This window comes from Oncorhynchus tshawytscha, linkage group LG05 (genome assembly GCF_018296145.1).
Source record: "Oncorhynchus tshawytscha isolate Ot180627B linkage group LG05, Otsh_v2.0, whole genome shotgun sequence".
NCBI classification, from domain to species: domain Eukaryota; kingdom Metazoa; phylum Chordata; class Actinopteri; order Salmoniformes; family Salmonidae; genus Oncorhynchus; species Oncorhynchus tshawytscha.
In genome coordinates this window covers 12669524-12695322 of record NC_056433.1, presented here as the reverse complement: position 1 = coordinate 12695322, position 25799 = coordinate 12669524, and the positions used below count along the sequence as shown (strand labels likewise).

The following is a 25799-nucleotide window of genomic DNA, read 5'->3' as shown; positions in this document are numbered from 1 at the left end:
GATAAGCAGGTCAGTTAAATCAAACTTTATGTTCCAAATTCAAGTACTGTAGTTTGCGCAACACCAACTTCCTAAAAGAAGATATTGAAATAAAATGTTAAAAAGGCACAGAAATAAATGATCAAATGTTAGAACGGTTTAATCATACAGCCACAATTCTGCTTCCAAAAAATGAGTATTTTTTTCTTCATCTAAATGTCTGGAAATGTACATAAGGCCACCTGAAAATGTACAAGACTTTGACAGTGTGACAAAACTCATATGTTCATATTTATATAATTGACAATATCTTACATTTCTTTTGCTTACAAGGTAGTAGCTGTTCCAAAATACAGCACTCTTCTGTACAAAAATAATTCTGTCATATCCTGTGAAGTTTCCATGGCAGCAGAGGGGACCAGAAGCAGCCTCATTTTAAGTACAGAGCATTGGTGTTCCTTTAAAACTGTCACACGTCAGAAAGACAATATAAACAGGAGACGTTATAAAGCTCCGCATACAAAACGAGGCCGACCTTTCTCATAACAGATTTAAAACAAAACCATGTCAGATCGAGAAGCCATAAAAAGATTGTTTTAAAATAACGCTTGATCAAATAAAACTGTATACATTATATTTGAGGGGAAAGGAGTGATGAATATACACACACACATACATACATCAAAATGCACATTTAGGCAATTTTTCCCCCAAAAGTGTAAAAGACATCCATTTACAGCATCAACGTTTACAAATGTACAACTGTACAGACAAAATAAAAAAGCATCACTACCAATTTATCAAGGCCTGTCAAACACCACAATTAAACTTACACACTTATCAACTGCACATATACTACATGTATTCTACAATTATTCATATGAAGCAAAAGCCATTACTACTAGCGTCACAGAGGAGTTGTATAACTTTTTAGATGGCCCCACTACTCACCCCACCTAATTCACTTGAATATTCAGACCAGAAGAAAAATTAAAATGAGGAATAACTAAATTAAAACAACCTCATGACGGTCGGTCTCGCATAAAACCATCCTGTTATTTTTCCTAATTTCATTCCCAATTCTACCCTCCGCTTTACATACTTGGGATGAGCCACTTCAAAAAAAAAAAATTTAAATAAAAACTCTTACCCCAAGCCCCCTAGCCAAAAAAGCAACCATTTAATATTTACTCATACACAAAGATGCTATACATTTTTGCTAAACTATTTCTACGCAAGAGATGAATATTCAGTACATAAAGATACCGCTTCTAGGGCAGTGTTCATCTCAAAACTACAAGACAGATAGATGTTCCACAAAACATGATAAAGAAATCAGTCAAGTTATTAAAAACCTGTTACAGCATGCCTATGCTTACCCCCCACCCACACACGCCCCGCTACGGTCATTTACTGTAAAGATTACAACCAAGTTACACTTCCACTATACAACCCAACCTTGTGCTCTGCTTCTGAAAGAGAATAAACGTCCACGCTACCCGTGTCTGCTGTAAGCCCAAGCAACCATTGAATGATCTGCGAGAAAAAAAAAGACCGTATAGGTGGGATTTAGTGGAATCACTGCTTACAGATGCAACAGCATATGTGCACTGTTGAATAACCATGCCATTTGTCGCCCGGAGCCGACTAGTCAAATTAAGCAAAGAGTGTGAGAGAAAGAGTAGGCCAGTCTGCGGAAAAACAGAGACAATTTTTTTTTTTTAATCGCGGCGATCACAAGCCGGCAAGTGGATGACACTCCACTAAATATGAAGCACAAAGCATTGTAGGTGTTCAAGTAGAGACCAGTGGATGACTAACTCATTGGCACGAGAGACATAGTAATCGTCAGTGGGACAGATGGGTTTCATTATCTATCCATACTATGCAGTGCAAGAAGTAGAAATGGATCCATCAGCTGCTTTGGCATTGGGATCATTTTGTGGTAGTAGAAAGATATATATAATTATTTAAACACCTGGCTTTTAATTATAACAGCTGATAGTAGTAGTAAGTCTGGGTACAAAAACAAATGAAAAATTGTTTAAAATGATCACTCAAGTTCGGCCTTATAAAGTCACTTGCTGGTGTAATTGTAAGAATTGTACATTATCAGCAAATGCGGTTCTTTTTTTCTTCTTCTACAGAGAATTTACAAGGTAAAAAAACTAAATGTACAGGATTATATAAGAAAAACCAGCCAGTTACATCATAAACAAATTGTGTGTGTGGGGGGGGGCTGTGCTTTACCCAAGAGATTGCCTGCAAAACTGTCTGCTACCCTCCATGGTGGCCACAAGCGCTGAGGGTAGCATTAGAGTGGCAGGGGTCAGATGTCACAGCATTTCACAGGTGACGTTTAAATCTTTTTGGTAATTCAGAGGGTGTCAAAGGTCAGCCCTGATGGCTCAGGAGCACCTCTTTACATAACTAGAAATAAGGTGAGGGGGGCAGCTCCTACTCTGGCCTTTAGTCAGTGGACACAGAAGGCAGGACTACATGAGGCCGTTGGTGGGCCCTCCGATGGGCCCCAGGTCAGAGCTACTCTTCATGTAGTATTTCTCTAGCTTGGCCAGGATGTGCTTGCCGTAGGTGTACTTGCGCAGGGTGGCGATGTGGGGCCGGATCTGGGGGAGCAGAGAGCAAAGATGAATTATACCATTTTTGGTGGGACTGGACCAATGAGGTTTAAAAGTTGTTCTCGTTTTAATTTAAAAAACAATGCAGTCTGCCTTCCACTTAAAAAAAGTCTGCCATTGAAGGATACTAAAACATAAAAAAATGACAGGACAGCAGTCTGGTCAACATTCCACATAATACTGGACTTCACAGAGCACGTGATTAGGAGAGACTCCTATGGCTAACAATTAGAACAACTTCAGAGTATCCTAACCATGTTGTACCCAAAATCACCAACCTTTGGTTGTATGACAATAAATTAACCTGGCTTAAACTATTCTGATTTAAGTGAACAGGTAATAGGAGACGTGGGATGTGCTCACTAGGAACCAAAGCCAAGCAAACAGGCCAAAACGGGACTAACCTTCTCCAATGAGAAACACAAATTTTCGTAGCAAAATGTTTCCCGTTGTGAAACGTATTGCACTAATGAATTCACCTCAGAGACGATGGTATATGGCAACCCACCTTGTGCATGATGATCTTGCGCTGTGCGGGCTCGGCCATGTCGATCATCCGCTGCACCACGTAGTTGGCATACTGGTCCTTCATCATGGTGTACAGGGCGCTGTGGGGGCCGTCCTTCTGGCAGCACACCTCGTCAATCAGCAGGGCCCGCTCGGCACGGGACGAGTGGATCACGCACTTCTCCACCACGTTACTGAAGGAGAGACGAGAGGCTACATGGGCCGGTGTCCTGGACACAGTCAGCCTAGTCCTGAACTAAAAACCAACTCACTGGAGAATCTACATTGAAAACCACCCCTAGAAGTCTCAGAATGTGACTCGTCTCACTCAGTGGAGGCTTGTGTCACTTTAAAAATGGCCTCATTGTAATGGCTGGAATGAAATAAAGGGAAAGCACATCTCTATGGATCTCACTCCCACCAGCTATGAAACTGTATATAAAATGAAGACAGCCCTGTGATTAGTAATGGGAGAACGAAAGGGTTTTGCCTTACCTTGCAAATTTGTGCTGGCTCAGGAGGAGCACTTTTCCGCGGACCTCTGCCACAATTTTGCTCTTATCTTCGGGTCTGCCGTGCTCCAGGACGTGCTGGATGACGTAGTTGCCGTACTGATCCTGCAGAGGGCGATGGAAACAGAAGACAGTGAGCGTGTGTGGGATCACGTTTCCCATTCCTCACAAAGGAAAACAATCACAATTACATAATCTTGTAACGGCATTTAGTTCACCTCCATTATGGATTCAATCATTTACAGACAGTTGAGACAGATTTTCTTTTGACAGAAATCTATCATGACAACCCCGCAGAATTGTATCAATAGCACCACATCATTACCACAGATTAAGGTCAAAAGACCAGAGAGAGGCTAGTGATTCGTATAGGACACAGGCCTATACAGGTCCACGAGCAAACAGCTGCATCTCCCTTCAGGGATGGCTGATAAGACTGTTATGGTTGTGAGGGAAAACAACCCAATATACCTAAACCTGTGCAGGAAGACAGACACTAAAACTCACCTGACCAGATAATAACATCAATAGTGCCAACATTTGACAATCTTAAATGATGACAATTCCTCACGAAAACAGATAAATGCCAAAATGTTACAACTTCAAATCATTATTTCTCACTAATGCTTTAAAATACAAATGTCAAATATAATGTCAACATATACATATATATATTTTTTAAGTACATGTTTTGTCCTGGTTTCTTGGGGGGAAAAAATAAAATAAAAATAAAAAAATCACCCATGAGTATCATGCCCCTCCCCCCCCTTATTTGATTTACAAACCTCCCCCATCATTTGGCATAATTGCTCTACATGGTCTGATGGACTTTACCCCTAAGTTCCAAGAACCCACAATTGAGTTCAAAGCCTATCAGACAATCCATGTCAATGTTGGGGGAGGGGGGGTCCAAATTGTGGCAAAACAAATGCTGTCGACTTAGAGAGTCTTTCTACCAAGCAGTGAGGAATAAACATCAGAGAAGGAAGAGAATAGAGCAGGAGGGAGGGGGAAAGAGGAAGAATCAGGAGGCGCCCGTGACCTAAGAGAGGGATTATCTAAACAGAGAGAGCCGAGAAGTGGGGTGCTGTGTATCCTCTACGTGACAGAACAGATTGTTTAGAAGCAAAGGAGAAAGAAAAAGTGGCGAGGGAGGAAGAGGCGTGCTCTGAGTTTAGAGGAGGAAAGAGGCCTGCAAAAGAGGGATAGAGAGTTTAGTGACGGTAAAAAGGCCTGTACTGTGTTAAAGCACACTGGTTGTTGAGAGAGAAAGAGAGAGAGAGGGGAGGGAGGTGACACGAGGACAACGTCCGCGTGGGAGGGAGGCGAATTGCTCTGACCTTAAACAGTGCGTCGCTGGAAACTGTATAATATGTTTTGGGTGTCATCTCCAATGAAACGCCTTGATATTTCTAGATGGAATAAGTGGGGGGGAGGGGGTAAAATTAACATAGGTCAGAGATAGAAATCATTGACAGCATTCATACACTTATCCTTATCTATCATTAACTGACAGGGCTCACAGTCATGTTCGTTAGGCACCAAAGGGAAGAAAACCTACTGAAACAGGGAGGGACTGCCGGGACTTGTCCAAAGAGAAAATCAGACACAACCCAGGCTACACAGCAACACTAACAATGAAAACATCACAAGAACTACAACACACGGTCTGTATCTGGGTGACTTGGGCCTAGTTATGATGAGACCAGTGGCTTAACTGGCTGCACTTACCTGGCCGAGCTGCTCAGAGTGCTGGTGCAGCTCCTCCAGGATGGGCAGGGTCTGCTCCTGGGTGCAGTGCTCCAGGATCCTCTGAATCACCCTGCAGCCGTAAGGGTGGGTGGACAGCACAAACACCTGCAGGGAAGAGACAGACAGCACACCTCAACAAAATGGGTGGCAGGATCCCTCAGGTCTAGATAAAGTAACGCTTCAGATAAATGGAATTAAGCAGAACATTGATTAAAGCGTAGAATATGTTGTCATTAACTGGCACTCAATGTTGATATGTGAAAATTTGTTCAATTAAAAAATAAATAAAATTAACACTTGAAAAGGGCCAAATGGGCCAGTCCATACATTGAATCCTAAGGAGAAAACATTTATACTGTGCGTCTGGGTCAATTTTCAACAGATTAAGATTTCTCTGAAACGGACAGGTACTGTTATTGGAGCTGGTCCAAAAATAACAGATTTTAGTTTCCAGTTGTAAAAAGTGTTGCTGCGGAGTGCCCTACTGAACACGAGCCTATTCACTCTGGCTATGTACTCCGATTTCAGAGCACTCTCGTCTGAGTGTGCCAGCGCACAGAATTACTAATGAATTTACAAACGCACAACACCCATTGAATATGGCCGTGTCAGTAAACATCAGCAAAAAAACAAAACTAATTGTTGCCAACAGAATCTCTCATTTTCTGTTACAAAATGTTTTTCCCATTGCGTGCCCTATTGAATGGGCTCTCACCTGGCCCTGGAAGGCGTCGATGATGAACTGCAGGGCCTGGGGCTGGACACACTCGATACACTTCTGCACCACATGGTTCCCGTTCTGATCCTTCACACACTTCAGCACGTGGCCGTCCAGTTCTCGTACGATGTCACTCTGAGGAAGGGGATAGAGGGAGAGGAGTCATCTATCCATCCCTCTCTCACATCCATCTATCCATTTTCAACCCGTCTAGGTCATTCCCATAGAAATTGAGTCATTCTATTATTCTGCTTCTACAGTACATACATCCATTCTCTTCCTTCTAATGGGTCATTGATAACAATCTAATTTCTACCATAGTCCTTAATGTCAAGGCCATTTTCAAAGAAGCTTAAGGCTTTTCAAAGTGGACCGAAAAGGTCACAGGATCATATTACACAGGTTTCTATCCATCCACCATGCTTACCGGAGAGTCTTATCAGAAGACAGCAACTGATAACCCTAGGGCTACGTCATGGTCAAAAGTAGTGGACTAGAAAAGGGAATAGGATGCCATTTGGGATGCATCCTAGAAGCAATAAAATAAATCTAATGAGAAGTGAAGATCCCACTTACAATTACCTGCTGGTCAGAGGAGATAGACTCCAGGGCCTTCTGGATGACCCGGCAGCCGTACATCTGCAGGGCCAGGGGCAGCACGTGGCCGCGGATACGCGTGGCCAGAGCCAGCTTCTGATCCGCACTGCCAAACTGCAGAGACAAACAATACTTCAGCGACTTGAAAGTTTGTTCGTTTTGATTGTTTGCATTATATAATGTCCAGTAATTTAAAACAAATGCTCTTATCCAGATAACTACTTTAGTGGGATACACTTATTGTACGGTTAAGATAATACACAATTAATATTGAACCTGAAAAAGTAAGCCACAAGCTACAATATCGGTGCTAGTAAAAATCGAATTATCAGACACGTGCTGGTTGAAAGCACACTAACAGTTGGTATTGGAGGTCGACCGATTAATCGGAATGGCAGATTAATTGGGGCCGATTTCAAGTTCATAACAATCGGAAATCGGTATTTTTGGACACCGATTTGGACGATTTCTTTTTACACCTTTATTTAACAAGGCAAGTCAGTTAAGAACACATTCTTATTTTCAATGACGGCCTAGGAACGGTGGGTTAACTGTTTTGTTCAGGGGCAGAACCACAGATTTTTACCTTGTCAGCTCGGGGGATTCAATCTTGCAACCTTACAGTTAACTAGTCCAACGCTCTAACCACCTGCCTCTCATTGCACTCCACGAGGAGCCTGCCTGTTACGCGAACGCAGTAAGCCAAGGTAAGTTGCTAGCTAGCATTAAACTTATCTTATAAAAAACAAATCAATCATAATCACTAGTTAAACTAGTAATATCATCAACCATGTGTAGTTATCTAGCGTGTCCTGCGTTGCATTTAATCGATGAGGTGCATATTCATGGAAAAGGACTGTCCTTGCTCCAATGTGTACCTAACCATAAACATCAATGCCTTTTCTTAAAATCAATACACAGAAGTATATATTTTTAAACCTGCATTTTTAGCTAAAATAAATCCAGGTTAGCAGGCAATATTAACCAGGTGAAATTGTGTCACTTCTCTTGCGTTCATTGCATGCAGTCGGTGTATATGCAACAGTTTGTGCCGCCTGGCTCGTTGCGAACTAATTTGCCCAAATTTTACGTAATTATAACATTGAAGGTTGTACAATGTAACAGGAATATTTAGACTTAGGGATGCCACCCGTTAGATAAAATACCGAACGGTTCCGTATTTCACTGAAATAATAAACGTTTTGTTTTCGAAATGATGGTTTCCGGATTCGACCATATTAAATGACCAAAGGCAGGCATTTCTGTGTGTTATTATGTTACAATTAAGACTATGATTTGATATTTGATAGAGCAGTCTGACTGAGCGGTGGTAGGCAGCAGCAGGCTCGTAAGCATTCATTCAAACAGCACTTTCGTGGGTTTTGCCAGCAGCTCTTCGCTGGTGTAACCAATGTGAAATGGCTAGCTAGTTAGCGGGGTGCGCGCTAATAGCGTTTCAAATGTCACTCGCTCGAGACTTGGTTCTACACCTGCATTGCTTGCTGTTTGGGGTTTTAGGCTGGGTTTCTGTACAGCACTGAGAAAGCAGCTGATGTAAGAAGGGCTATATAAATAAATGTGATTTGATTTGAGTAGTTGTTCCCCTTGCTCTGCAAGGGCCGCGTATTTTATGGAGCGTTGGGTAACGATGCATCGAGGGTGGCTGTTGTCGATGTGTTCCCAGTTCGGAAGCTATACTGTTACACTGGCAATACTAAAGTGCCTATAAGAACAACCAATAGTCAAAGGTATATGAAATACAAATGTGTGTATAGAGAGAAAGTCCTATAAATACTATATGAACTACAACCTCTTACCTTGGAATATTGAAGTCTCATGTTAAAAGGAACCACCAGCTTTCATATGTTCTCATGTTCTGAGCAAGGAACTGAAACGTTAGCTTTCTTACATAGCACATATTGCACTTTTACTTTCTTCTCCAACACTTTGTTTTTGCATTATGTAAACCAAATTGAACATGTTTCATAAATTATTTGAGGCTAAATAGATTTTTATTGATGTATTATATTAAGTTAAAATAAGTGTTCATTCAGTATTGTTGTAATTGTCATTATTACAAAAAAGAAGTTCTAATAATAATCCCCAAAATATTGGCCGATTAATCGGTAGCAGCTTTTTTTTGGGGGTCCTCCAATAATCGGTATCGGCGCTGAAAAATCATAATCGGTCGACCTCTAGTTGATATGGTATGATCCAATGATATCACAAGTACCCAGAGTGGCATTGAATCTAACCCGACAACTTTGACCACAGTTCCCACCTCAAAGAACTTCTGGATGACGTAGTTGCCAAACACGTCTGTCATCAGCTGGTAGGCTGCTTGCAGGATCTCCCCAAACACCATCTGTCTCTCTGCTGGGGTGGCCCTCTCCAGCTTCTGTTGGATGAACCTGGACACAGGGGGGGAAGCAAGAGAAAGAAAAGGAGGAAGAGGAGTTAAGAGCAACCTGAGCATTACAATGATAAGTGTTGTTTTTCAACAGCATGATTGGAGGGCATAATATGCAGCAGAGGTTGTGTGAGTCTATGTACCACTGTGTGTGCATGCGGCGTGAGAAAATGCATGTTCATTTTATGTGAGTGAGCTTGTGTACGTGAGAGAGACTTTGTGTGTGTGTGTGTGTGTGTGTGTGTGTGTGTGTGTGTGTGAGAAAACGAGTTCATAGTATGTGAGAGACTGTGTCCATTCAGCCATGCGTCTATTCGTCACCCACCTGGAGCCGTGCTGGTCCTGGGAGAACTCCACCATGTGTCCGGGCAGGTCACGCAGCTGCAGGTTGGGGAAGCGGTTGTTGCGGAAGTCCTCCAGCAGGCGGCTGCGCCCGCTGGGCATGACGTCTGAGCGGCTGTAGCGGGGCCGAGACGGCGGGAACAGCTGGCTGCTGGAGCTGAACAGGCTGGAGGTGCCCCCCGCACTGCGGTACTTGGCCTCCGCGCCGGGCGCCGCCGAGATGTAGCGCCCGCTACCGTTCGTCAGGCCGCCTGGAGGTTGGGAATACCGGGAGGAAACAAAGGATGAGGGGGTGTTGCCATAGAGATAGAATTTCGACCCTCAGTACGTAGCTTGAATGGGAATTCCCCCTCTGGTCACTATTTCTATGCGTGTCTAGCCATCCACTCAGAGTGGTGTTGAGTAAAGTGAACTAGACAGATTATATGTGAGAGAGACATCTCCATATGGTGCAAAACCATTTCATCTTTTGAAGAGTGACTGACAGGGGGGTGGCGACAACCATCTTATGTTCATGTCTATGCTCTCCAACGCATTTATTACACCTGGTCTTACCCAGGTGAAGGCTGGAGGAGGAGCCGTGAGAGGAGGGCAGAGAGGGTGGGGGTGTGAGGGGGGAGTGGCCCGGTGTTAGGCCAATGGGACTGGGCGAGGAGTAGCCCAGGCTGTTGTAGAAGGGCTGACCAATGGGGGTGAGGCTGCTACCACCTCCACGCTTGTACAGGTCCGAGTTGGCCAGCAGGGAGTCCCGGCGAGAGACACTGCTGCTGGTGGAGCTCGACACTATGGGAGAGAGAGATGAAGACGGGGAAATAAGGAGACGGGAGAGAAAAAGAGGACAGCAGGGCATCCAAAGACTGGGGTACAGAATCTTTAGAAAATGCAATTAATTGTCAAGAGTGCATGACATCACATCTTATGTATGCTTTTTGCCATATGAACAATGAACCTGAAGGTTCCTTCTCCACTAACCTGAGGAGCCGAAGCCTCCGAGCGCCGAGCCCAGGCCCACGCCCAGGGAGCCGCCGGCACCGCTGAATCCTAGAGACGAGGTGGGCGGTGGAGCCTGGGAGGTGTGGGAGAACAGGGAGCTGCTCTGGGAGCTGGCCGGCACCGACCCAGAGCCGTAGAAGGAGCTGGAGGGTAGGCCCTGGTTCTGCTGCTGCTGGGGCTGCTGCTGGGGTTGGGACATGGAGCGGTACAGGCCATTGGGCTGGGGGCCTGACATGTTGTTGCCCGAGCCGGACGCTGACGCCGCAGCCGCTATATAGACAGAGGGGAGAAAGAGGGATGGAAAGAAAAACCAGGTCACCACGGTTCAGTGTGGTGCCTATTTGGAGTAGACATGGGGTGGGGTGAGCACTATTAAAACTGCTGGATAGCCCTGTTGGTATGAGCAATTCATCCACATCATTGTAAGATTTGATTATAAAGCCTTGCTCAACTTTCACAAGCAAAGTACAGTAATATTGTGTTCACACTATCAACATGGCACTCATTCCACTAGCTGCTAAGCCGCCTCCCAAAACACAATTTCCCACAAACATTAGAACACTGGGCCAGACAACCCGTGGTACTCACCAGCCTGCGCTGCGGCCTGTGGGTTGATGAGGAGCGGGGTTTGGACCAGGCGGACGGGCCCTCCCAGACCACCGCGGGCCCCAGGGGCCATCACCAGGGTTCCGTTCTGGTCGTAGTAAGCGGCGGGGGCCAGCATCTGGTAACCTGGGTGGGCAGGAGACAGACAAACTGAGGGGAAACACACTGTGAAAACCAGCCTGGCAAGTGTGTGTTTGGTCTATGAAGTTGCGTGTGGTCTACAAAAGGGCTGAAGACGTGTTATCTTACTGCACCAGAATCAGAAGGGAAAGGCAGTTTAAAGAGTATGTACACAAACGTATTCCAGAGGGAATCTGAGACAAGCTTTCATATCAAATTACCCCCCCCACTAAAGCACTACACAGACCTGTTAAGTCTGTTAGAAGGGGCTAAAGGGAAACCTCAACATGCCTTGGAAGGCTCAAGGCATAGATGCACATAATGCTGAGAGCCAGTATAATATATTCACATGCTACTCTTCACCTCTCACCCCTTGGGTAAACTCCAGACCTGTACACGACTGGCTGTGTGATACTTTTCACACTACCGCACCAAACCAAACGCTGCCTGCTCGGATATCCTCTTTTGACATTGTCCTTTGTTCCTGCAATTATGTGGCTGCTTAACCAGGCCTGCTCAGTAGAGCTTGGTTTGGCTCAGTAGTGTTCAAATCAAACTTTATTTGCGCCGAATACACATGCGCCGAATACAACCTTACAGTGAAATGCTTACTTACAAGCCCTTAACCAACAACGCAATAAAGAAAAACAAATAAATAAAGAGCATCAGTAAAATAACAATAGCAATGCTATTGTTACCAGGGGGTACAGGTACAGAGTCTATATGCGGGGGCACCGGTTAGTCGAGGTAATTTGTAAATGTAGGTAAAAACCTGTGTGTGCTCAACTAACACTACTCAGTCACTGACCTGGCATACCAGCGTAGGCGAGGGCAGGATTGGCGGCGGCAGCTGCTGCCAGAGACTCCTGCTGGCTCTGCTGGCCCTGACCAGGGGTGAGAGGGCGCTGGTTGTTCCCGGGGCGCATCACCTGGAGAGAGAGAGGGAGAGAGAAGAGCAATGGGTTACACCACAACCGCACTTAAAATGACTTCTGAGGGAAAATGTACAAGATAACGCTTAACCCTTAAATTAATTCTCTAGTTAGCTGCTGTTAATTGGTGAAATGCCTACCTGTTGCTGTCCTGGCCCCGGTCCCTGATTGGATCCCTGCTGGTTAGCGTTGTGACTGGCAGCCTGTTGCTGGAAGAGATTGGCTGGGTACACGCCCCAAGGAACACCATAGTACTGGGGAGGAACCACTGTAGGCCCTAAGGGAAGGGAGTCCTCAGTTACTACTACCAAACCTGTGGTATGAACTTGCAATTCAATTTTATACAGAAGATTATACACTCACGAAGCAGTAAAGCAGCTTTTGATGACAGTACCCACTCAGAGTGAAATAAGTGCTATGTATGAATACAGTGTGTGTGTGTGTGTGTGTGTGCTAACCGGCAAGTGTAGCTGCTGCGGCCAGTCCTGCAGCGGTGTAAGGGTCGGTTCCGGGGGGTCCAGTGTTGATGATGTATGGGTTTGGCACGAACGCGGGAGCAAGGCCGGCTGAAGAAAACCTCCAGTTAGCAGCGTGTCCAAATCGAATAACACATCATCCGATATCAAATTGCCGCCAAAACCACAATTACATTTTTTTAATATATATATATTTTTAAGTATGGCATTCAGGACATTTTTACATACAAAACATTCAGACGTAATACTACACCAATAAAAGGTAATACTACCCAATCTGGCACAAATATGTGTGTGTGCAGTTTGGAGCCAAATAATGAATAAATCCACAGTGCATTACTGTATATAGTAATCAAAACTACAATCATAATTTAGGGGGTGCTTGTATTGTTGCTGGGCAGCAGCCAGGGTAGAACATCTAGAACCTACCAAGATGTTGTTGCTGGGCAGCAGCCAGGGTAGAACATCTAGAACCTACCAAGGTGTTGTTGCTGGGCAGCAGCCAGGGTAGAACATCTAGAACCTACCAAGGTGTTGTTGCTGGGCAGCAGCCAGTGTAGAACATCTAGAACCTACCAAGGTGTTGTTGCTGGGCAGCAGCAAGGGTAGAACATCTAGAACCTACCACGGTGTTGTTGCTGGGCAGCAGCCAGGTTAGAACATCTAGAACCTACCAGGGTGTTGTTGCTGGGCAGCAGCCAGGGTAGAACATCTAGAACCTACCAAGGTGTTGTTGCTGGGCAGCAGCCAGGGCATACTGTTGCTGCTGGGCAGCAGTGAGCTGCTGGACAGTCAGATGGTTGGACCTCTGGAACAACTGGACAACAAATGGAACAAGTTAGACACATTAATACCCAAGCTTCCACTACTCTCAGGGACAGGGAAGCAAACTGGTAAGGACCCAAAAAGGTGACAAACTACTTGCACAGAAACATGCATTTCAGATTTTTTTAAATTACACACATTTGATCAATCTCAAATATTCCTAACTATCCAAACCACAATACACTTTATTGTCCTGGGGTTGGACTTTGGTCTGGGTTTAAAGTTACAGTACGTAACTTTTTGGAAGAGTCGACACAAAGAAAAGTGAGTTATAGATCTGTCACTCATTCAAAGCAAGTCCAAGAAGCAGATCCTCAAGGTAGATGGATTATTTTAAATATGTTATTGGACAATAAACAGATATGGCTTATTAACCTATACGGTCCAAATAATGATGATCCAAGCTTCTTTGAAAATATAAGAATTTAACACTAGACTTTATTATTATGGTGGGAGATTTTAATACAGTCTTAAATAGCTCTATGGACCGGAAAGGAAATCACACTACAAACTATCACCCTCAGGCACTTGTCATGGATATATTGGAATTAGTGGATATATGGAGACTTAAATACCCTGACCTAGTGAGATATACTTGGCGGAGGCTTAATCAAGCTAGTCGTCTTGACTACTTTCTTATGCCATTCTCTCTGGCACCAAAAGTTTAAAAAGTGTTGTTAGGGGACAGAATGCGGTCGGATCATCACATAATTTCCATATATATTACTCTTACAAAATTTCCAAATGGGCGAGGATATTGGAAATTTAATCAAAGCCTACTAGATGATAAATTGTTTAGAACTAGGAGAGATTAATTTATAACTGACTTTTTCAGACATAACATAGGTACAGCCAATCCCCTTATTGTATGGGACACTTTTAAGTGTGCCTTTAGAGGCCATGCAATTCAGTACTCATCTATAAAACAAAAGCAATTTAGATCAAAAGAGTCCATATTAACAAAGGAAATTGAAGGACTAACAGTACAGTTAGATAGCAATAAAAACAATACCATAGAGGCACAGAATAAGTTAGAGGAAAAACAAAAAGAAATGGAGGAAGTTATTCCAGAAAGATCCAGTGTAATATACTATAAAAATAAATAAAGCAAACTGGATGGAATATGGGGAAAAAACATACACCAAATTCTTTTTCAATCTTCAATATAGAAATGCTACCAATTTTTTTTTAAATTAAAACTTGTAACAAATGATGGAGTCGTGCATGATTCACCACATTATATTTTGAAAGAGGCAGTAAAGTACTTTAAGAATATGTTTGTGTTTCAGGCTCCTCCATCTCCACTAACTGAAACTAATTGTATGGATTTTTTCCCTAATAATTTTGTAAAATTAACATCTGTACAGAAAGACTCATGTGAAGGCCAAATTACAGGAGGAGGAACTACTTGATGCAATTGGGGCCTTTAAGGATGGGAAAACTCCAGGGCTGGATGGCATATAAAAAAAAAAAACTTTTGATATACTCAAAGGACCATTATTAGCATGTTTTAACCACTCGTATATAGATGGTAGATTATCAGACAAGCAACAAGAAGGTCTGATATCATTATTACTGAAACAGGACCCAAGTGGTATATATAAAGATCCAGTCCATTAAAAAAAAATTGGAGACCTCCTACACTTCAGTGTTGTGATCATTTGCTTTATCTTGGCCAGGTCGCAATTGCAAATGAGAACTTCTAAACTAGCCTACCTGGTTAAATAAAATAAATGTTAAAAAAACAAAAACATTGCACACCAGGAAGAGAGTTGTGTTCGACTATCAGTCTTTCTGCAGCGGTGTTTGCAAATCGATTGATAGAAATCCTTATGATATCATTCTGTAAGGTAGACCTACTTTGCAGTCAACATTTAATTGGGAAGTTTTTTGGGGAAAGCCACTAGATTATGCAGACATTAAAGTCATGCTAACTGGCTACACAACACAGAGGTGCACAGAAACAGGCGGTACTTCAGAAAGTTGCAGGAAATAAGAATCACTGATGCATTGTTTGTCGGGTTCACCAAGGGGTCATGAAAAGGGTTGTACCAAAATGTTCGATGTATTAGAATAATTTATTATGCTTATGTTTTATTAATAGAAGGAGAGGGGTTATAAGACCCCTCCCTCACATTTATAGGGTCCTTGACCACAGATGAATATATATATATATATATTGTTAATTATATAGTTTTATAATTGTTCCACAGTTGTTTGCTCGCTCTCTTATAATGTGTGACAGACAGAACTCTGCAGGGGAGTGTGGGAGATAAGAGACTACTCAGACATTCCACAATAAATCAACTTTGGGGAGGGGACATTTATTGCCTAGCTTTTAGATAAACACTGAAACTCTTATGTTTGTATAGCTATGTATGCAGTGTTTTGGCCTCAGGAGTAAAAAGGTAATGACGTAGTCAGTGACATCACTAAGGCGGGACTTCAGTTTAATAAAACAACTTGAGACCTTTTGTTTGATGCAGAACTTAATCAGAAACATGTGTGCTATGTTGCTGTTTGTCAACTTTTGTCTGCAATTGCATTAAAGGTTTTTGAATTATTTAATTAAAGATAGCCATAATGCTAATTTCAGCAATGAAATAATGATTGACAAGAACGAAGAAGAAAAACCCTACCATGTTCATGAATTGTGAGAAACTACTGCAACATAACTTATTTTCTAATAAGTTCAACACTTAACTTTCTGTGCTCATTCAATGATTGATAGGACACAGACCCCCACCCACCCAAAAAACATTGTTCCTTCAGATCTCCAGGTCTATTGGAGATCAAAACTGCTCACATCACCAAAAAGTGACAGGTTTACATCAATCTATGCACTAGAGAGAAATGTAGTCCCTTGTTACTACTTCCTGGTTCAACCCACCTGCTGCTGGGAGTTGTAGTCAAACAGGCCGACGGGGGTGCCGGAGGAGTCTACCTGGATCTGGTTGCCGGCGTAGTCGAACTGGAGTGACTCCACACCCTGCTGCTGCTCCATGTTGCCCATGTTCTGGGCCTCCTGGCTCTGGAAGTCCTCCTGCTGCTGGGGCTTGTTCTGGGGCTGCATGGTCTGGTGCTGGAGGTGGTGTTGCTGATGCTGATGCTGGTGCTGCTGGACCATCATCTCCAGCCCGGCCTGGCCGGGGCCCATCCTCTCCACCGCCTCGGTGGGGGAGGCCTGGCGACTTCCTGGGGTGGGACTGGAGAAGGGGGGCGACATGAGCAGTACATGTGACGATATGGTCTTTGAGGCTTTGTTCACAACTATCTCCCTGCAAAGTCTCAGACAGACTGCCTTACAAATCGGTTGCTCTTTGAAGCAAAAGGATTAAAATGTCTAATCGGCATAATTCAAATAACTTTCATTTTCCAAAAAGGGCTCTATGTGCGGTGACGGATTGGTAAATAAAATATCTCAATGATCATTTCATGGCCCCCCATTCACTCCCCAATAACCACTAAAAATGGCCCATACTTGAAGTCTTTGCAGTCTCTGTCCATGCCATTGAGCAGGCCTCTACCATTGGCCTTGGCCGCATCACTCTCCTCTCCCACTTTCATTTCTGGGCTCTTGTCCTCTTCAAACGGGGACGTCTGGTCTTGGGCGTTACCTTTCTCCCTCCCGTCCGGGTCAGCGTCCCCGCCACCCTACAAAAGCAAAAATAAATCAAACATTCAGAAGGCTTGTTCCTCCAAACAGACGCAACGCTCCATCAGAGAACAAGAGGCTAGGCCCTAAGCAATAAGAATTTGATGTTGCATTTCTGGAATAACTCTAGACCTGACAATTTTTGTATCACTACTGAAGCCGATATAGATCTTCTGTTGGTTCTGAGTGGATTGGCGTAAAGGGCAGAGAGCGAAAGAGACATTGGCAGAAAGACTTACGTAGCCACCGTTCCTGTAGCGGCCATCCATCTTGTCCCCGGGGGAGGAGCTCAGGACGTACTCCACCATGCTCACGCCCAGGCCTCCACCCTCGGAGCGAGGGGACAGCACGGAGTTGGCGTCGCCGTTCCCATGGAAACCCTGTCCGGGTCGTCGCTGCACCATGATTGGTTGGGACACAGAGTGATCTGCTCATCAGAGGAAAATAATAGACAGCCAGGAAGGTGAGACATGGAGATTGTCCTGGGTCAATGCAGAGACAACCTTTCTCAAAGAGAATAGGAGTTTCAGCAGACATTTAAAAAAAAGTTTTTTTTAAAAAGGTATTTGCATGGTCTTCATGGTACCAGTTCAACTATGTATTATCTCTACGCACTAAAATGTTACACTATGCCTTTATGCACAGAAGGAAACTTTGATTTTGGGTTGAATCAGCCATTTTGTTAAAAGCACCATTAATTCTGAGCAAATAGAATTTTATAAAACAAGTAACTTAAGCGTAACTAAAAGTAATCCCCAAAAGTAATTATTCATCATGAGATAATAACTAACCTCAGCAAAAAAGAATATCCTTTTTTCAGGGCCCTGTCTAAGATAATTTGTAAAAATCCAAATTACAATGAAGATCTGTTTTAGTTAAGGGTTTAAACACTGTTTCCATGCATGTTCAATGAACCATAAAAAAAAATTCATGAACATGCACCTGTGGAACGGTCATTAAGACACAACAGCTTACAGACGGTAGGCAATTAAGATCACGGTTATGAAAAATTAGACCCCTAAAGAAGCCTGTCTGACTGAAAAACACCAAAAGAAAGATGCCCAGGGTCTCTGCTCATCTGCGTGAATGTGCCTTAGGCATGCTGCAAGGTGCCTTAGGCATGAGGACTGCAGATGTGGTCAGGGCAATAAATTGCAATGTCCATACAGTGAGACGCCTAAGACAGCGCTACAGGGAGACAGGACAAACAGCTGATCGTCCTCGCAGTGGCAGACCCCGTGTAACACCTGCACAGGATCGGTACATCTGAACATCACACCTGCGGGACAGGTACAGGATGGCAACAACAACTGCCCAAGTTACACCAGGAATGCACAATCCCTCCATCAGTGCTCAGACTGTTCGCAATAGGCTGAGAGAGGCTGGACTGAGGGCTCGTAGGCCTATTGTAATGAGGGTCCTCACCAGACATCGCCATCAACAACGTCGCCTATAGGCACAAACCCACCGTTGCTGGACCAGACAGGACTGGCAAAAAGTGCTCTTCGTTGGCCATGGCAGAACACTGACATTCCTGTCTTGCAGGAAATCACGCACAGAACGAGCTGTATGGCTGGTGGCATTGTCATGTTGGAGGGTCATGTCAGAATGAGCCTGCAGGAAGGGTACCACATGAGGGAGGAGGATGTCTTCCCTGTAACCACAGCGTTGTCGTGGCAGGCAATCTCAACAAGCGCAGTCCGATGATGCTGTGACACTTCCCCAGACCATGACGGACCCTCCACCTCAATCCCGCTCCAGAGTACAGACCTCAGTGTAACGCTCATTCCTTCGATGATAAACATGAATCTGACCATCACCCATGGTGAGACAAAACCACGAATCGTCAAAGAGCACTTTTTGCCAGTCCTGTCTGGTCCAGCGACGGTGGGTTTGTGCGCATAGGCGACGTTGTTGCCGGATCTCAATCCCATTGAGCACATCTTGAACTTGTTGGATCGGAGGGTGAGGGCTAGAGCCATTCCCCCCAGAAATGTCTGGGAACTTGCAGGTGCCTTGGTGGAAGAGTGGAGTAACATCTCACAGCAAGGACGGGCAAATCTGGTGCAGTTCATGAGGAGGAGATGCACTGCATTATTTAATGCAGCTGGTGGCCACACCAGATACTGACTGTTACTTTTGATTTTGACGCCCCCTTTGTTCAGGGACACATTATTCAATTTCAGTTAGTCACAGGTCTGTGGAACTTGTTCAGTTTATGTCTCCGTTGTTGAATCTTGCTTTTTTTATTATAATATTTTCCTATTCCATAACTATTAAAAGTTTGAAATGACTAGTATGCTTTTAAAAAATAAAATGCAACATGTAAACAGTTGGTCCCGAGTTGCATGACAAAAAGCTTATTCTCTCTCAAATTTTGTGCACATATTTGCTTACGTCCCTGTTAGTGAGCATTTCTCCTTTGCCAGGACAATCCATCCACCCACCTGACAGGTGTGGCATATCAACATATCAAGCTGATTAAACAGCATGATCATTTCACAGGTGCACTATGTGCTGGGGAAAATAAAAGGCCACTCTAAAATGTGAAGTTGTCACACAACACAATGCCAGTCCCCAGCTTTGAGGGAGTGTATAATTGGCATGCTGATTACAGGAATGTCCACCAGAGCTGTTGCCAGATAATATAATGTTCATTTCTCTACCATAAGCCGTCTCCAATGTCGTTTTTGAGAATTTGGCAGTATGTCCAACTGGCCTCACAACCGCATACCACGTGTGACCACGCCAGCCCAGGACCTCCACATCTGGCTTATTCACCTGAAGGATCGCCTGAGACCAGTCACCCGGACAGCTGATGAAACTATGGTTTGGCACAACTGAAGAATATTAGGGAAGCTCATCTGCATGCCTGTCGTCCTCACCAGGGTCTTAACCTGACTGCAGAGCGGCGTCGTAACTGACTTCAGTGGGCAAATGCTCACCTTTGATTGCCACAATGGAGAAGTGTGCTCTTCACGGATGAAACCCGATTTCAACTGTACCGGGCAGATGCTTCCTGCAGGAATGTCTACCAGAGCTGTTGCCAGAGAATTTAATGTTACTTTCTCTATTATAAGCCGCCTCCAACTTAGTTTTAGAGAATTTGGAATTACATCCAACAGGTCTCATAACCACAGACCACCTGTATTTTGTCGTCTGGGCAAGTGGTTTACTGATGTCAACGTTGTGAACGGAGTGCCCCATGGTGGCGGTGGGACTATGGTATGGGCAGGCATAAGCCAAGGACAATTAACAAAATTGGGACAATTTGAATGCAGAGATTCTGTGATGAAATCATGAGGCCCATTGACATGCCATTCATCCACCACCATCACCTCATGTTTCAACATGACAATGCACAGCCCCAAGTATGCAAAGGAGTTGTGTCGCACTGCATGAGGCAAATGGTGGTGACACCAGATACTGACCGCTTCTGATCCACGCCCATATTCTTTTTAAGGTATGTGACTAACGGATGCATTGTCTGTATTCCCCAGTCATGTGAAATCCATAGATTAGGGCCTAACGAATTAATTTCAATTGACTGATTTCCTTATATGAACTGTAACTTAGTAAAATTCTTCATTTTTGCATGTTGCATTTGTATTTTTGTTCAGTGTTGGATAACCAAATAATAAAGTGACCAACTACAAGACTTCACCTTCCTTATAACTGTAAAATTCATATTTGTATGTTTAATGTTAGAATTTTGGGGGGCATATTTTCTAAAGGTCTTTTGATCAAAATGTCGCTGCTCACGTCTCACAGAGCTGTAGCCTGGCTACCTGAACTTGTTAGGAACTAGCCTTTCATCTCATATTAATCTTATCAGTCTGACAAGCAAACGATGCTTTAAAAAAATGTATCTGTGAATTTTGAGATTAATGGCTATAAATGGATCTCAGTGTGCTACAGCGATGAAGCCACGCTCTCCTGCTGTGCTATGATGTAAGGATTGCAGGCATGTGCTTTGCCAGTGCTTGTGACATAGGGTTCAGCCAGGAGTTGGACAGTCAAAGAGCGAAAGAAATGGTAGGAGGGCCATCCCAGCTTCAAGTGGTTTCAGATTTCACATCCTACTTCACACCGGCTCAAATATACTATGGTGTCAGTAGGAACCAGCCAATTGGATATAGTGTCCATAAAAATATCAGTCGGAACCAGTACAAGAACCATGCAGATCCCCTAAACAGACATTACATCCAAGAAGTTAAAGCTGAAATGTCACTTTTTGGGTGACTCTGACCAAATTCACATAGGTATGCGTGTTATAGAGCTGTCATTCTCATTGAAAGCGGGACTAAGAAGCGGTAGATCTGGTCAATGTTTGCCATTTCTCTGCTTCCGCTCTTAAGTTTTGCTTTTGCGTCTTTTTCACTTACGGTTTGGTACACCAGCTTCAAAAAATATATTTTACAGCAGTTTAGATGGTACAATGATGCTCTACACCAGGAATAATGAACTAGATTCAGCTGCAGCCCAATTTCTCTCTTGAGCAGATGGTCAGAACATAATTACAAATAATTTGTAGACTGCAAATTGACCACAAGAAGCACAAACAGATATATTTGACTAAAACAATCTCAACCTTGCTTACATTTGTATATGATCATGTCATATCTCTTTATTAAGCATGGGTAATACTTGGGAACAGATTTCTAGACTTAAAAATCACTTGGAGCCGATTTCCTGGTGTTTAAAAACAAAAAAAAACATTTAACAGTATTTTATGTCCAACAATGAAAATTCCACACACACTATATTTTTATTTCGATTTTTGTTAGCGCTCAGAAAACCTGGGGGGGATAAAACCAACCGGCGACAGTTGGGGAACCCTGCTCTACACAACAGTATACTGTTTTGTCACATAAAAACAGAAATGATGATAACTATTAGAATTTTATCAGCCAGGAAATTGCGGAGCAATTTCTGCATAGTGCCTCTAAGAATGTATGCATATGGGGGAGCCAAGGGGTTGATAAAAATAAAATTGGTTCTCAAAAAGCCCCGAGGGTAAAACAAACAGACAAACAAGCAGAGGCATAGAAAACCACTCACGAGAAGATCCCCAAGCATTCTCCCGCCATTCCTCTCCAAGGAGCATCCCTTTCCTTCCATCCTTGGACAAGTCATCCGAATCCCACAGTTTTTTTGCTGGCAGGAGCTGTAAAGAGAAGGCAAAATGGCTACTTGGACATTCTCGACATTCTGGGTCACCGTGGGAAACTTCAATGGAAGATGTAGCACAGAATCTATCCTAGTTTTAAAGGGAAGAAATGTGAGATGTGGTGGATCTCAACCTACCTCACCCATGCCCCTGGACTCCAAAGCAAGGGCTTGAAAACCATAGTTCATCTCATCCACAGTTCGAACCTGATAAAAATAATAAACTTGGCTTCAGTCAGAGCACATACACAATTCAACCTGGCAAAAATGGTATCCTCATTCATGGTACGCTAGTTCTGGACATCATATTGAAGTTGGAGGAACACAAATTGATACAACACAAATTGATGCAAACTCCAACCACACTTACGAGGTTGTCCTATGCAACAAAGACTATTATGAGTCTAAATAAATTACCATGTTCACTAAAAAGTAATAAAAATCCTACTACTATATGGGTTGTTAAAGCATAGGATGAGTTACAAATCTGAATTCTATCCTTAGATAGAGATCACTGACAGAGACCCCCCCCTCTTTACATAGACTTCCCAAGTCAGTTGTTGTTGTTGTCAACAGGCTGGGTGTTTACTGGGAATGGAACATATCCTTCAAACTTTCACGTGCAACTTTGAAAATTAGTTTAAGAGGCCATTAGAATGAACCACTAGGATATTTGACAGGCTAATGCTTGCTACAATGAATATTTGTTGAAAGTGATTTCAATGAAACAGAAGCAAGTGTAGCTTTCTAAAGAGTGGTAAATCTTTGGCTGGTGCAATTTATGTCATGCTCTGGACTGAAACGGCAAGGGTCTCTTGTGGTAAAGTAGTTTCTAGAAAGTATAAGATCTGCTTCATTCAAATATTTTATTATCAAACAGGAAGCTTGTAGCCAAGTAGTTTGGCTCTGGCAAAACCATTGTACCTGGTCAACGTGGTTGCCGTCTCCAGTGGGCCAACGGTGCTTGCTGGAGGTGCAACCTCCCAGCTGCTCCCCAGGCTGCCTCTGGAAGAAGTAACCCACTGTGGCATCATCCTGAGAGCGCCCACTTAGTGGAGGCTGTGGGGTACCTGGGATGGGGTTGGGTCCCTGCAGACGGTGTGGCCCTCCGGGACCCTGACCTGCAACCCCCATGGCAGCCAGGGATCCCCCTCCGTGAACTCTGACGCCCCCGGCTTCAGGAGCACCGTTTGTGTGCAGCATCCCGCCTCGTGTCTCCTGCCAGGCCACGTCATTCATACCTAGGATGCTGCATGGAACGCTCATTCCACGGGGAAACCTTTGGAGGGGGAAATAACAGAACATGTGTGAGTAGAGTTGCTTTACATTGCATATGGATAGCACTTATCAAACATAATGTATATACATTAACCTGAGGTTTCTGATATCGAATGTATTTGTATTTATTAGGGATCCCCCATGCATGCTTATTGAACCAACCACACACATATACACAGTCTTTCTTTGGTCCCTAACAGAGTTTCCTTGCTTTGTTTCACAAGTTACAATAACATTTGTAAATTGGCACACTGAAAGGTCTGTAGAACTTCAGCATAAAGCACTAACAGCTAGTGTCAATCTAAGGTAACAATCTTCTCTGGGGACGTTACCTGCCCTTCCTTTGACTTGGCTACCTAGCTTGCTAGTTAAGTAGCTAGCTATTACATTAATACACTTGAGCTCGTTGCTAGCTAGCTAGCTAACATAAACTAATAAATATTCAGTGTCCGAAAGTCCGTGTAATACGCAATTTGGCCTTCTTAGCCAAACTAGGTAACATCAATCGCTAACATGGTCAAATTTAACTAGCTAGCTATAGACAGTGGAAATCAATCTCTTGATAATAATCAAAACAATGTTAGGTAACGTTAGATGGATAACGTTAACTAGCTCTCCATCTAGCCTAGCTAAATTAGCTAGCTTGCTAAATAACTTGTTAGCGTAGCCAATCGAACAATGAATGTCTGCCCACCGAATGCTCAACTCTTCGGTGTCGGGTGTGTGTTTCGACATATTACAGGCAGCATGTAGCTAGCTAGTTAACGTACTGTACTTCGTTGGATTAGTTTGGCTAGTTAAAAAAAAAAACTTGTCTGAATGTTAGTTATCATGCGAAATGTATACATTCGCCAACTTATGTTTCCTGGCAATATAACATAGAGATAGTTAACGATTTCTCTGTTCCGGACAACGGGCTAGTTCACTGGAAAAACAACCGTTCGTGAACTACGTTAGCTAGCTATCATTAGCTGTTAGCTACGTTAGTTAGCTAGCTATACGGACAGAAGCCAAGTTAGCTAGCTAGCTAGCGTTAACAGTTCACCTGTAAATCCAGCGTCAATGTAGAATTTGTTAAATGAACTAATTTAACTAGCTAGTCAGATAACTAGATTTGTTGATGCTACCATGGCTAGCTAGGCAGATTAAGGAAGGCCTCTTACCTTTTCAGTTTGATAATAAAAATAAATAAAATACCCCCCAAAATTACTAGCTAGCTATTGTAGTTAAATAAGTGCATACAATAAAAACATAGTTCTCCGTTGTTCACACGCCGCTGAACAGTTGTAATCAAACGTTTTTAACCGAGCGAACCATACAAATGCCGTCTGGTGAGCTGCATTAACAAAACACCATTGCTGCTGGGTAACTACACACTCACTAACAACATGGCCCCCCTCCAAGTTCCAGAGGGGCCTTACCCGCTAAACAAAAGGGGGAAATTCTCAACGACCACGGCAATAATCCACGTTTAAAATAGTGAGAATACGTTCAACATCGCATTATAGACATTTAGAAGATACTCACGCGCTGTCTTTTCGGTAGAAGAGCGATGCTTGTACAAAATGCCAGGGGTATAAATGTATATTGTTTTGTATCTGTGGAGATCGGTGTTTTAATGATTTGGGATTGAACATGCAATATATAGGAGTTTGACTATATCACGCTAGTGTCCTCCCTGCAGCCTATTATGCATATTGTACGTTAATTAGACCCGCGCATAGTACGTCAATTAAACCCGCTATTTTCAATTATAATGCAATATAAAATAATACCCATTCAAAAATTCTCAATTGTTGACATGTGGTAGCATATGCATGATTTATCCGTATCAATAAAAGTATTCTAGGGAGTCGTTTCAGTAAATGCTGATCAATATTTTTCATGGTGGTTAATGAATATAACAATGATTGTTATAATTCTATAGGTTTAACTAAAATCGACGAAGACACACGTTCCTATGCTTCTATCTCTATGTAAATGAGAGAGGGGGGTTGTGAGGAGCATAGATCTGCCTGTGCTAAGGCCCTGAACAAAAAAAAACGTAGCCTATGGAATTGTTATCTTGGGAGTTGATGGCCAGTTGAAATATTTTAGTATCAGTAAGCCTTTTCTGCCCACTGTACTATAGCCTATTGTAGTCTACAGTTTAGGACAGTACCTGTGTGTTTGACAGAAGGATAAACTAGTGGCATATGCCCATGTCAAATGATTTTTCATAAATGAAATGATGTGATTATGAATTATGAAACATTTATTGAAACATTTTTTTATGGTGTATGAAATATC

General features: G+C 43.3%; 1 protein-coding gene across 10 annotated transcripts; it reads right to left on the bottom strand.

Annotated features, from left to right (window-relative positions):
* Positions 1–121: 121 nt before the first annotated feature.
* LOC112249933 (pumilio homolog 2-like) lies at positions 122–25183 on the bottom strand. 10 transcript variants are annotated; one of them, XM_042321490.1, is made up of 23 exons: positions 25038–25183; positions 23157–23511; positions 22371–22439; positions 22125–22230; positions 17303–17490; positions 16890–17062; positions 16299–16614; positions 13307–13400; positions 12566–12673; positions 12248–12384; positions 11984–12104; positions 11038–11205; positions 10429–10719; positions 10012–10239; positions 9440–9707; positions 8986–9115; positions 6684–6818; positions 6105–6242; positions 5369–5494; positions 4978–5049; positions 3621–3742; positions 3127–3319; positions 122–2606 (listed from the first exon to the last, which is right to left on the bottom strand). In XM_042321490.1, exons 1-23 carry the CDS (start codon positions 25145–25147, stop codon positions 2475–2477), a joined length of 3780 nt encoding a protein of 1259 aa, XP_042177424.1. In that variant the 5' UTR covers positions 25148–25183; the 3' UTR covers positions 122–2474. The 10 variants fall into 10 exon arrangements, with proteins under 10 accessions (XP_042177424.1, XP_042177425.1, XP_042177427.1 ...); XM_042321491.1 differs by having other exon boundaries at positions 6690–6818; XM_042321493.1 differs by having other exon boundaries at positions 11038–11181.
* Between the last annotated feature and the right edge of the window lie 616 nt (positions 25184–25799).

Excerpts from the sequence above, each read along its gene's own strand:
- LOC112249933 (XM_042321490.1), bottom strand. The coding sequence starts at position 25,147 with ATGTTCAATCCCAAATCATTAAAACACCGATCTCCACAGATACAAAAC. Across the intron at positions 5,495-6,104 it reads TCGACGCCTTCCAGGGCCAG|GTGTTTGTGCTGTCCACCCA; the intron begins GTGAGAGCCCAT and ends TCTTCCCTGCAG. Across the intron at positions 2,607-3,126 it reads GCAAGATCATCATGCACAAG|ATCCGGCCCCACATCGCCAC; the intron begins GTGGGTTGCCAT and ends CTGCTCCCCCAG.